This window comes from Coloeus monedula, assembly GCF_965178545.1.
Source record: "Coloeus monedula genome assembly, chromosome: 4".
NCBI lineage: Eukaryota > Metazoa > Chordata > Aves > Passeriformes > Corvidae > Coloeus > Coloeus monedula.
In genome coordinates this window covers 54287250-54300964 of record NC_138784.1, presented here as the reverse complement: position 1 = coordinate 54300964, position 13715 = coordinate 54287250, and the positions used below count along the sequence as shown (strand labels likewise).

The 13715-nt window shown below is 35.0% G+C and overlaps 1 protein-coding gene across 3 annotated transcripts in view; it reads left to right on the top strand.

Annotated features, from left to right (window-relative positions):
- The window catches only part of CADPS2 (calcium dependent secretion activator 2), a gene marked incomplete at its 5' end in the record, with an annotated part of 291727 nt that overhangs the window by 220980 nt on the left and 57032 nt on the right, over positions 1–13715 (top strand). For all 3 annotated transcript variants that reach the window (XM_082279935.1, XM_082279934.1, XM_082279933.1), the window contains one exon: positions 10183–10286. In XM_082279935.1, coding sequence (XP_082136061.1) covers positions 10183–10286 — 104 coding nt within the window. The remainder of the gene's footprint in view (positions 1–10182; positions 10287–13715) is intronic.

The window sequence follows — 13715 nt, the reverse complement described above, 5'->3', positions numbered from 1 at the left end:
AAAATTACCAGCAAATTACTAAAACTACATTTTTTAACAACTGTGTCTGTAACTGAAGAGTCAAAAAATTCCACAGATTTCCAAGACTTCCACTGTTTTTTGTTTAAAAGCTTTAAATGCCCTGTAAATAGGATATCTATTTGTAACTTTTAAAAAAGAGAGCAGGGAATGCACTAGTGGGACGAATATTCGTGCCACAGTCTGTTAGGATGAGTTGATGGGAGCTCACATTGCTCAGACAATCTGCTGACCCCTCCAATCAACAGGGAGAGGTTCCTGAGGCAGGGGACTCAGAGTGCTCTGAGGGTCCTTCAACAATTTCTCTGTGAAAGGACCTATCTCATACCATCAATTGCACAATACCCTAAAGGCAGTTTCCCTTCTAGGTAAGATAACTAAAACTAGATAGCACAAATATCCCATTTAAAATTTTTATGCCTGTAGGTATTAAAGAAAATATCTCTTCAAATTAGAAATTCACAAACAATTAATTGAAAACAATTCGTGAAATGAGAAAATGTTAGAATTGTTTCCTTTCACCTTTGCACTCTAAAACTTCGCCTGTGCACTTTTATACAATATATACACTTTTATACAATGTTTATCACCTCAAGTACAAATACTCCTTGTGCCATTGCTAATCTTAGTTTTTCTCAGGCTCTTTATGTCAGAAACCCACACCATTAAGCACAGATGACATAGTTACAGGCATAGGGAAAAAAAAAAAAAGAAAAAGAGAAAGGGCTGTACCTGATTTTAGTCATTTTAGATTAGGTTTCTCCATGCTTTGAAAGAAACCATTGCCCATCTTAAGATAGGATAGCAAAGTTGTCCCTTAAGCGACTTGGCAAATAACTAGATTAGAGAATGGATGAGAGAAAAGCCAATCACATACAGTGAGTAAATGGAAGTTCACTGTATGAGTTGGCTGAAGCTAGAGGTTTATAGGCTGTATTTATAATTTAGTTGCTTAATTAAATTCCAGTTCTGTCGGGGTCTCCTCCCCCTGCCATGAGGCCCTGGCAGAGGGGCCCTGAGGGCACAGACACGGGGTCTCCCTGTCCCTGCTCAGCCTCGTTCCCCATGGGTTGGTTCGTGTTCCCTGGTGTGGCCAAGGACCCTCGGGTCCCGTGACTGCAGAGTTCCTGGGCAGCTCTCGGCCATGCGGCTGGAGAAATAAACATCTCTCTGAAATATCTATCAAGAATCTGTCCATAGATATTTTTTTTCTACGGGCCTCCTGTTTTGATACATCGTGTTACAGAATCCCCGCTGTAACACAGTTCTGACTAAAACTCGGAAAAAAAATAATTTTATTGAAAGGAGCAGATAGACTGTGTCCACCAGAATTTTTTGTAGCATTGAACACATTTCTCTAATGCAAAAGACAAAGCCACTGAGAAGAATCCCAATAAAATGACATTTTAGGGCCAAATCCTACTCCTGTTGGTGTCTCTAGCTGTACTCCTACAGATTCCATAATGAACTTGATGTACAGTATGCTTAGCCCTAATACCATATATTGTGCTTTTGTGAAAAATAAGGGAAAACTATTTCTAGATAACTATTATTTACACTTTAACTTGTGCTCTAGATACTGATAATGAATCTTGAATTGCAGGAGTGTCCTTGTTAGGTAATACGGAGGTGAATATGCAAATTCTTTTTGTTGTGAGAATCCTTTCTCAGCAGTGTGGTTGCCAAGTTCCCAGGTCTATTCCCCAAGTGCTCTCATTTTCACAGTCTCAATTGAACAAGACTCTGAATGTTTCCCAAAAACAGTGGTTACTTTCTTAATGGCAAACATAGTGGTGTAAGCAGCACTTCCATCAACAGTATTTGTTTACAGTCAGAATGACATTTTATTTAGCATCCCCCTGTCATTGTACTGTTATGAATATGAAACAGATTTTTTAAATAAAATTACATTTGCCGTGGCAATTATACAGGGTTCAGCATGTCATTCCTTATTACATGTACAGCTGAATTTCTCATGGAGTATCTAATCTGCTCAGTGAGTGCCATTGCCATTATAAAGAGAATAACAGGTAACCTACTATTATAATTTTGAACTATATCTAAGAACTCTCATATAATGCCCTGGTAGTTTGCAGCAAGGGTTTATAATTTGTCAAGGATATGAATCACAGCATCAATATATGAAAACCTCTTTTTAAGTATGAGCCATTTTCATTTCAGCATATGCTGCCTTTGAGACTTCACTAGCTGAAAGTACTTTTTAAATCATTTTGTGTATGGCATGTCTTATTCACTATTTAACTTGCATTAACTCTTCCTATAGATAATGTTGAACATAAATGGACCTGCCAGATTCTGAGACCAGAGACCAACACCATTCTTCATATGCATTTTGCATACTTCCTATGAAGAGCCTATAGAAATTTGCATGGCTCCCTCACCTGTTTTCTCTCCTTCAAAAAAGATGGCCTTCCTTATACAGACTTCTTATTTTTTACTTATATTTTATACACATCCGTGCACACAGAGTACTAAAATGCATTATTTATTCCATCTCAGAAGTTAATATTTGCCCCATTGAAATCTGAATGGCTGAGGACTAATTAACTCTGCTATTACTGCTGTTATGGCCTGAGAAAAGACAGAAACTTACACATAAATACATTTTTCAGCAGAGGGGCTTTATCTTGCTGTGTAGATATAAAAGGATGGGTTGGGGATTGAAGTGGTAAATGTCTGTAAAGCAAACAGGGCAGTATCTGTCATTGTCCATGGATAGTAATTTCTGAGGCAATAGACAGATCATAAAGATTTGAATTACAGGGCAGTTGTCTTATAACTCACTCTTTTTAAAAGACTGTGGTAACTCAGTATAATGGGTTCTTTCTGCCAAATAGGTTGAATAAAAGGAGTAAGAATAAATTGCATTAAAATTGGAGCGAATAGTTACTGTGTAGTGTACAATTGCTCAAAGACAAATCAGTTGTCATCCCAAAATTTGTTTCTATCAGAAAGACTGCTGGAGGCTGAATAAATATTAACTCCATACAAGAGAATGTCAGGAGGAACTCAAAAGTTTCCTGGGTTTTAAGACAAGGATGGCTAATGTACTCATTACATACAAGTTTCTAAAGGAAGGGTAGTATGTAAATGCCCTCAAGGCTCAGAAGGATCTGTCTGGCTTTAAAAGAAGAACACTACAAACATTATTGAAGCTGAGAAGGCAAGTGGAGAGAGTCATTTACCTGGAGAGGACTTGATTAAAGCTCTCCATGCATGTTCATTTCACTGAACAAAGAAAAGTGGATGAGTTGCACAGCAGCGTAGAACGTTCTTGGTCTCTGTTGTGCAACTAAATGGAAAGGAGGATATGCATAAACATCCCTGATTTCAGTTTTGCAGCAGAGGTCTGTAAAAGAATCTCTGTTTTTTTAGGTCCATATCCTGGTACTCCTTTGTAAATATACCTACATCCTCCTTTAACAGTAGGGCTGAGCCGGTCTTTGTCACTGTGCTTCTCCTTTCCAGTCCCCTGTTTCACCCATGTGAAGATCATTTCAAGTCCTATTTGTTCTACAGGTGTATCATCACCTTTACAGTAAAATTAGTTCCCAAAAATTAGTGTGCTAACCTTGTCCTGTATCCCAGATGAGGGAGGGATAGTTCCATCCTTCATTAGCATTTCATCATCTCCGTTTCTTCCACACCCTATGATACATTTCTAGACAAGAGTTTTATACTCATGCGGCTTAGGCTTTCATCACATTATCTCTAAGTAGCCTCCTATTCTTCATTTTTATCATTTCAAGAGTCCTTCTCTATTAAAGTTTGAATTCCCCCTTCTTGAACACTGGTGACAAGAACTGTGCAAAGTCATCCCTGTGAGATGCCTTGTACAGTAGTAGCAGTACTGTTATACCAGAAACATTTTATCGAATATAGTCAAGGAACATGAGTTCTGATGTCTGTATCATGCTTGTGTCACGCAGCCCTTATGTGAAAAGTTAATTCAACCCAGTCTTCAGAGTTTTCATCGTTTTGTGCTGACACATTCCCAGTTTATAGGAAATGTTTATTGCTGTTCGTGTGTCAAAATATTTTGCCCCTTCTTAAAGTATTTTAATTTGTTTTCCTTTAACTCTTGAAGGTATTTTAATATGTTTCTCTCTTCCATTCTTTGGAATTATCCAATTCTTTTTACTGCATCTATTTCCCGTGTTTTACACATTTGTGTTGTCATTGTCCTCCTAATATTTACTCTCAAGTCCCTGGTGAAAATATTAAGGAAGCTAAGATGAATCTTCAAGGAATCTCTCAAGAACCCTTTTTTTGCTCTTTCTCAGCACTGCCTATTGCCTTTCACTTGAGGCATCTTCTTTATCCCACATACAGTTTCTTTTTGAGTCCTCATTTTCTTCAGCTTAACTGGTAGTTTTCCCATGAGGCACAGTATCAAATGCTTTATTAAAGTCAGAATAGATGAGATCTACTGAATTTCTTTTATACAAAAATATCCTATCTAGAAAAGCTACTGCACAAGTCTAGTTCAACCTACCTTTGCGAATCTGTGTTACATTGTATTCTATTTTCTGTTCATTTTATGTCCTCAATTAGTGATTTCTTCACTTTTTGTTTCAGTTAATAATTTTTAACATCTCTTTTCCCTTCTCCTTACATGACAGCGTTAGATTTCTTGTTGTCATTTTTCAGTAAGTCTCTAAAATTTAGTCTTAGAATATTCTGGTTTTTTAAAAATACTTTTTACTAAGTCTGCATTTTCAAGTGCCAGTTTTCTCTCCATCTAATAGGTGAGTTATTCACCTATTCAGTTATTGTTATTCATGAAGCCTTGCAGTTTGCCATGTTTGTTATCTCTTTTATTCTACAGTATCAGGAAGTGCTGAGAATATTAGTTCTTTCCCCCTTTGAAGTGAAATTAGAAGTGAGGAAAAGAAGGAAAATACTGGCTGCTTGTGTCTGTGTTGCCAAAATCAGAACACAAAGAATCATATATTAAGTGCTTTGATGATCAGCAGTAAAAAATGAGATTTTTCTTCTGCATTTACCTTTTAAATTTTGTTATTTCTATGCTTTTCCATAAGCCAAGATTCCCTTTTTTGAAAAAAAAAAAAAAAAAACACAAAAAAAACCCAACCAAAAAACCCCACCTGTTAGGGTAATTTCATTGAATACTATGATAAATTTTAAAAACCTGGAAATACTGTAGTGTGGCTCAGTAAAATGGTAGATTGTGGACTAGGAGATGTAAACTCTAACTTCTTAGAAATCTCATAATCTTTCTGTACTTAGCTAATAATTGTAATTAATTCTAATTTTTTTCCCCCTAGAATTTAAAATGCTATTGAAATCATAGAAAGCAATTATGGAAAGACTGGTTTCAGCTTCATAATTAAAGCTAAATCCCACTATTCGTATAAGGTCAGATTTTTTTTTTAAATCAGAAAAATACAGAATGGCCTTCCAGATCTACCTCCTTACTTTTTCATGCAGGCTTAATTCAGGGAGAAATTGCACAAAAATTCAGCACAGTCAAATCTAAATTATCCGTGGGTAGATTATACCAGTTTGGGGTTAACTCTTCAGAGTGAGTATCTTAGGGGTTTCACTTGTTAAAAAGACCAAACGAATGGGCCCTGCTGGACCAGAGTTGGATCCGTAAAGCTCAAGTTATGATGTGTCTGTATTATCAGTTACACTATGTCCTGCTTTACTCTAAGCCCACTGAGGCTGTGAACTTGGGGGCTTCTCAGCATACTTGCCTTTTTTCCAATACCTCTGACTGGAGACAGGTTGGTTTTTCTGAGTGTCTTGTTCAGGACATGCTTGTTTGAAGAAAAGGGGGAAGGATGAAATATAAGGCAGAGAAAACAAGTAAGGGCTATATGCTGTGTCACTGGAGGCTGACAGGCCAGAGACAGGAGTCTCCTAGTTGCACTGTGTTTGTAACCAAGAAAAAAATGCCTCTTTAATCAGCAGATTCCTGTGCTCAGCAAATGTCAATGAGAAATTAATCACACATGTTCAACAGCTTGCATGCTGGGGAGAAAATGGAAGAGGTAAATTGTGCATTTCTCTTCAAGGATAAACTCTCTTGTGGAAAGCAAGCTTAAGTTAGGTTTTAGACACACTGTTGTCAGGTTTTAGACATCCTGATTGTCTCGAGAAAGGAGGACTGGGGAGAAGTTCCCTGACCTGTGTGACGCAGGAGGTGAGACTGGATGATCTGACAGTCCCTTGTGGCCCGAGGCTCCGTTGGTTCATGAAGCAGTCACTTTTTCATTTCAGTAGCGGTTCACTCAGTTAACTTAGCTCATTTAACAATATTTTCTCGGCACCTATGTGACTCACTGGTAATGCATACTTGAGAAAACATCCATTATTTGCAAAGCCTGGCTTGCTTTTTCATTTTGGCAGAACGTGAAGCTGAAAACAGATGATTGATGGCTTTTTCTGTTTATTTTCTAAAAGATGTCAAGCAGCATATTTACTGACTCAACTCCTGCTGCAACTTGTAAGTTTGAGCAGTGTAAACACATCTTAACAACCTTTAGCAATTGTGGGAAGAAAGACATCATGAATATAATGAAAACTGACAGTACTGATTTCCATTCCTGTAATTCTTTTATGCTTACAAAGACAAGCACAGTATTTTGCTCAGGTGTTTTGAAGGTTCTAAAATTTCCAAATAGGAATTTATTGCTACTCATATTTCATATACACTACTTGCTTGGTAAAAAAAAAAAAGTTAATATTTCATTCTTTATTTCTCAAGTTACTTCATAGCCCCTTGTGTATATACACATGTAAATGGTGGATATCCATAAGACATATTCCCTAGAATGTGAAAGGTCCTTAGTTACAGAGAAAAATGGCTAGCTGATGTGGTAACTTACAGATGGGAAAGAGAGCTTTAGATGAAGCTTAAGTGAAATGTAGGGAAGTCTATATCATGGAAAAGAAATTGCATGTACTGATTTATTCTGTGAATAAGTAAAAAAAATTAGAGAGATTTATCCGAGGATGCAGACTGAGTGCAATTCTCTTCCACCTTTTCTTCTGAACAAGTCTTCTACAAAAATAATGATTTTTAAAATATTGTGAAAAGGTAGAAACATTAAGAGTAATTTGCATGTTTTTAGCTAGTAATAAATCGCTTCAGTGTAAACTAGTCAATAACATGGTGAGTTTCATGGAAATCTGAAATTGGAATTCATTCAGACTAATATGTCCCACATTTTTACTCATTCCTGCCATGAAACATCAATTGGAGACCTGCCATACTCAATTTAAAGCTGTATTTATAGTTTTCCTACTACTTTTCCTCCTAAACATGATAATCCTATTGAAAAAAAAAAGGTTCCTGAACACTAGTCCCAAAATAACTGAAAACTTTAAAATGTCAAGTTTAAATAATTTATCATGACTGATTTATTCATCTGCCAGCATCATCCCTGGTCATAGGTAGGTCTTCTTCTTCCCAAGTGGTTCCACTTTGGGAACACTGTATTCCCACATTGCCTGTGAACATTTCTGATCCTCTCTTTCATCCGTCATTTTATTAGGTTTATGATGCCTTTGAGACACACACAACAAAAAAAATTCCTTTCCTTTCCATTCCTGATCAAAATCCATCACTTCAGCACAGATGACCAGAACTGCATTTCCTTAATGCCTTGTTCTTGGCAATTGGTACTTGCCTGAGACCATATTTCTCTTCATGGTGATCTTATCACAGTGGTGGAGCAGGATAATCTCACAGGTGGTAAATCTTTTTTCTCCTGCTCTCCCTAGTGATAATGATACGTGTTCAATAGCCATTTTTAGACCATCTTGAGCTAATTGCAGGTGTGGAATAAGTGAATTTACTCCAGTGCAAAAATGCAACATGAAATTCAATGTAATTATTAGAATTACTTTCTTAATAATTTAGAGGAGCCCTTCTAGGATATAATTTTTGAATATTTTACAGCTTATTTCATTTCATTAGGAATATATGCAATTATGAATGCAATTATTTTGTTTGCTTGGTTAGTGGTGAGGTAATGAATATCAGACCGAGTTTGTAATAAAATGAGTTGTTTATGCTGAAGTCAGATGTTCCAGTCATGCTCTGTATTAATATCACTGGTTTATTCCTAAGACTCATTAACATCAGTGACACTGTTAGTGATATATATTACCTATATGAATTGTACTTGCTGTGTGTTCAGGGAGGGGAGTACACTGACTGCTAGAAGAAAGAGTGATTTCAGTCCAGGATAAGTGTAGAAACCACTGGTTTAGTCTGAATCCAATAGCAGTCTTTATAATATAACCTAAATAATAGGCACTTGGCCGATCCTTTCTAATCTCACTTGATTCAATATGGTTGTTGTTGTATTCATATAATCATTGTACAGTATAAAAATTGTAAATGCAATACAGTACAGTATTGGTAACGGTGATCTTGGCATTATGAATGTAGTTTTGTGTCTGGTGTGTGCTTTGTGCTTGAACCATGTTCCTACACTTTCTTGAGTTAAATCCTGATTTTGGAAAAAAAAACTATTCCAACAAATTTGGTTATGTGGTCTCTTTTAATAAGATTTGAAAAAATTCTTTGTAGCTGATTCAGTAACTAATTTGCCTACTTGGTTTTTGCATGAAAACAATGTGGGGTTTTAGTCACTTTGAAGTGAAGAAGAAGATGTTTTCTGGAGATTCTAATCTAGTGTTTCTTCAAAAATTGCATCAAAGCTATGTATTTCATCACTGTAATATGCGTTAGTGTGCTAGTGCTGGAGAACTGGACAAGTTCTGGAACGTTGCTTTGACTTGCTAGAAATGTTAAGTGTTAAAAATATTTGTTGCATGCGGATTGACATTCTTACTAACACCAAGGAGATTATTGTTTAATTAATCTGATAATGTTCTTTGTCATGATGAATGCAATGTGGGAAAGAAATGTCAGCAGAATTTTCTGCATATGAAGATGTGTATTCACATGATTTGCTATCCACTTGATCCATAAAAATGCACAAAAAGTGAGAAATAGAATTCCTGAAACCCTTGCTGACCTTGTTATCAGCTTTATAAGTCCTCTGCAAACCTGGTTAATGTGATACTTTATATCTGATTATATTGTACATCATTTTCACCATCTCATGATTTATGCTTAGCAACAAGAGCTTTTTTAGGTAAACAAGCTAATGCTGAAGTTATCCCTAACGATTCAAATTTATTCAATATGTAGTTGGACAAATTACTTTTACTGATTAAAATATGTTTGTAAAAAAATTCTGTTGGACTCTTCCCTTATCGCCTGTGATTCTTTGTGAAATCTACTGCTATGATTTTTTTTTTTTTAATTTCAAACTAATGGTTGTTTAATTTCCCTGTAAGTATTTTAGTTACATTTGGTTTACCTTTGTTGTTTCCTTTCTTTTGGAAGTCTACTGGGTAAAATGAGTGAGCCTCATGTCATTTGTAACTTTTGCATTTGTGCTTCTTTTAGGTGGAATTTTTAGTAGGCTTGTGTTAATTCTGTTATAAGATCCTTATTTCATAATGCTACTTTTCACTATGGTACTGAAAAGAATGCAGATTCACCGTTACTGATGAACAACAGGGAGAAAATTAGTTATTTGAATAATTAGTTATTAGAAATTAGTTGGTTGAATTATTGTGGTTTTCACTTTTCTTATTTTTAAATATGTCTAAAATTGAATGTCTTCTTTTGATGAAACATTTGGAATTTTTGACTGCTGCAAAAGGTATGAATATTGCTGATGACAGTAATGAGTCATCTGGTGAGAATGACATTGTACTGACAATAACAAAAAACATCCCCACTATCTGCTGTCTTTGTATATATGGCCTTGGAGAGAAAAAGAACTTCCTTATTGCAAAAGTTGAGCATCTAATACACTGATGCACCTGTTATTTCTCTCATATTAAATCAGATAATGTTTACAATGACCAGTGATGCTTTTGTGAATTATTTTCTCTTTTTAGTGATACGGACATTCAGCACTGTATTTATTTGTGTGTATAAAATTATTATCCTTAACACTTGAAATTTCTTATACTTTAGAAACTTGTCAGTTTGCACCATTCCCATTAGTTTCTGACATCGTTTTCTCTTACTGTAAAAATCATGTTTGTAACTAAAGCAATTTTGGTTTATATTTTATATTCATACAGAGACCATGAATCAAGCAACACCTGCTAGAAAACTGGAAGAGGTTCTTCACCTTGCAGAACTCTGTATCGAAGTATTGCAGCAAAATGAAGAGCATCATTCAGAGGTGAGGCTGTAATTGCATTTGCTGTAGAGAATGGTTTGTTCCTAGATTTTCTCTCCCCTGATGCGAAGCAAGTCTGTCAAGAAACATTTTAGTTTTATTATCTGACATATGTTTAAGGCAGTTCACGTTTACAGAGGAATAAGAAACTTGAAGCTTATGAAAAGTGAAGTGAAATAAAACTCTACTTGAATTCGCTTGAATGAACTGTAGGTTTAGAAATGAAAATTAAAGAGCATAAAAAAGAGAAAGCATCTTTGTGCTGGAGGTGGTGAAATGGTATGGAAAACATTCATAGCCTTATACAGCCGTTCCTTCCAACTTTTCACCTCTTGTTCAAAATAGAAAGAAAATATGACTGAATGTTGGTTTTCATCATGCTGTATAAATCTAGATTATAGGTATAAAAATAATTATAGTTATCATAATCTCATTCCCATTGCTCTTCTGCTGATTGGAAAAGTACGCTTGTAAACTTCTGCTTTTAAAAATGTCATTGTAAGGTAGAAGAAATGAAATAGAACAGTTTTATGTTTCTTACTTTCACATCTTTTGCTTCATGATACAGAAACCATAATAGCTAGAATTCTGGCACCTCTTACATCAAGAAATTACAACATTTAACTTGCCCGGATACACTTGTATATATTATTGAAATTTAATTAATAAATACAGTTTTCTAAGGTTCAGGAAATTGTTTTTAAAATATTCTCAAAAAACTCAATAAATATTTTTTTGGAAAATATGCAAAGGGATAAACGTTGTTTAGTATATACAGTTATAAAATATGATCATTCAAAACATCTGGTTTTATATCACACTATGGAATCTGATTTTTAGCTTACATCTGTCATGTGTGAACTTGTTATAGTTGTTTTATCTTATACTGAAGAAACAGCTGTTTTGATGATTTGAAATTAATTCCCTGGAGGTCCTGTTCTACACTACTGTTGCCACTGTGTTACAGTGTAATGATTACTTAATAAAATGTATATATTGTGGTCTTTGTCTTTTGAGGACCTGCATGAATGTAAGAGTATTGGACTTCTGTGGAAAAGAACACAGAAACAAAACCCAGATCAAGTCATACACATATGATTAAATATCTCTGTTCAAAGATTGCTTTCTGTACTACTTATTTGCAGTCAGAGGTGTGCCATTTTTCAGAAGGTAAATAGATTGCATGTGCCTTCAGAAAAATTTATTCAGCCAAAGTTTGCAATCTTATCTAAGGTACCTTGAAAAGAATAAAGATAATGCTAAGACTATTTTCCCCTTCCTTTGTTCGTGTAATAAGTGTTCAATTTCACTGAAATTTATAGAGCATTTGGAATTTCTATATTAAAATATATCTGAGAAAAAGATTGCTGAATTATACATTCCCTACTCAAAAGTGAATATTAAGTATGGTGACTTCACATCATAATGTTATGGAAATGCTCAGTGTTTGATGCTACAGCTGACGAAAAGGATCAGGAATCTGTAAAATAATATATCACAATTTTTAATACTAGATTTTTTTTTCTTTTTTAAAAATTCATAACATTTACAAATTTCGGGGATTCCCAAAGGGAAGAGAGGTATGTGATTCCTGATGAGCTAAGCATTGTTTTTCTCTGCTTATAGCATGGAACTGTGCTTTGAACATGTAGCATTGAACTGTTGTGATGTTTTCTGGTGTTGCATAGTCACATCTGTGTGTCTTTCTGGAATCTAAGACCTCCATTCTTCCTTTAATCCAGTCAATGTTTTTGTTCTAGAATGTTTGTCACCAATTGCTAATTGCTTTTAGCCTGTTATTGTCCCTAACAACTGTGCTGTTATATTTATCTGTAACTTTTTCTATTCTTCTTTCTTTCTGCCTGAGTAATGATGCATAGCTCTTGAGAGAGTCAGAAGAATTTCTGTCTGGGTTCAAAGTGTTGTTTACAAAGAGGAAAGAAATTGAGAGAAAATGTGCCCATTTTCTAGTTTTGGTTTTGCTTTGTTTTGAAATTTTGGCAATATTTGCTTGCTTAGAAGGGTCACCTGCCAGCACCTATATACATTTTCTATTTTCATATAGTTATTTTCTAGAATAAGGAGTCTGTTCCTTTAATGAACTCCTATTTAAACAGGGTTTATTAATAAGAAATTTCTATCAGTTTGATGAAAAATACTCCATTTCAAACTCTTGCCAAAGTTTTTGAAGCCTCATCTGTCCTCCTTACTATGGTGCCAGTTGTCATCCTTCAGTCCTGTCACTGCAACACACTAAGTACCTTTTAGTAATAGCAGAGGATACTCAGCATTTCTTTAAAACCTTTTGTCAATTCATCATTTCTCCTTTTGCCCTATGTCAAAAAGAACTACAGGCAGTCATCAGAAAGTCCACAATGCAAAAACACATTTGTAGACCACTTTAGAGAAGTTGTCTTTTATTTGGTGCCTTTGAAACCTGAGTACATAATTCTGCACTACCCAGGGCCTACATTTCATAAATGCAAGTAAAGATTTCTTTGAATTTTTTTGAAGTTATAGGGACTCAGCTCTTGTGTAGATCAAGCTACATATGTTCCATGCTGGCAGCTCAAAAATATTCAAAATTATATATTCAAAATTAGTAGAATAAGTTTGGAAGCAATTACATCTTCCTGTGTTGCATGTGTGGGTATTTTTCACTGTCGGACTTTTTTATAAACTCTGAGCAAAACTCTCTCAGCAGGATTTGATATTCATCCTATTTCGTAAACTCCCTTCACCTTCATCTTTAACTCCAGGATCACAGAGCTCCCCTTGATCCAATGCTCAGCTCCAATACTGACCTTTAAAAGCCTAGATTTATGTGATGGTAAAAAGGTACAATTGTTATATGTCTTTAATGCAGAGCTGGCTTTACTTGCTGACAATATTTTTCACAGATTATTTATCTTCTTTAAGGCTAGGATTACCTAAGAATATACATTTTTGCCAGAGAAAACATGTTAAATTACTGTAAATGAGTACAGACGTTAGTGAACTTCTAAAGATTTGTAACATTTGCAGAAGGAAAACTGGATGTCTTCCTCAGAACAAGCCAATGTCTTTAAGGCAAAAATAGGAATTAACATCAAGCTCTAACTGTTAAAAAACCCCCTCAGACTTCAAGGAATAAAATTTCACACTAAAACCATCCTTTCTGATTACCAAATGAATGCAAAATGTATTCATAAAGATTTATTTTAAAAATAAATCCATCTGCTTTAGAATTTAATGAAATCAAAAGAAACATATACAGTCATTTTTTCAAGGATGAGGCCTTCATGCTTTTCTTTGCTCTCACAAAAAGTTGCAGGTATTTATACTCCCTTTTTTTATTTTTTTGGTGTTATATGTTTATTCTTCTCATATCACCTTTCCCAGAATAATCTGCTTGATTTCTTAAATTTTTCGATGCAAATTTTTATAAAATAT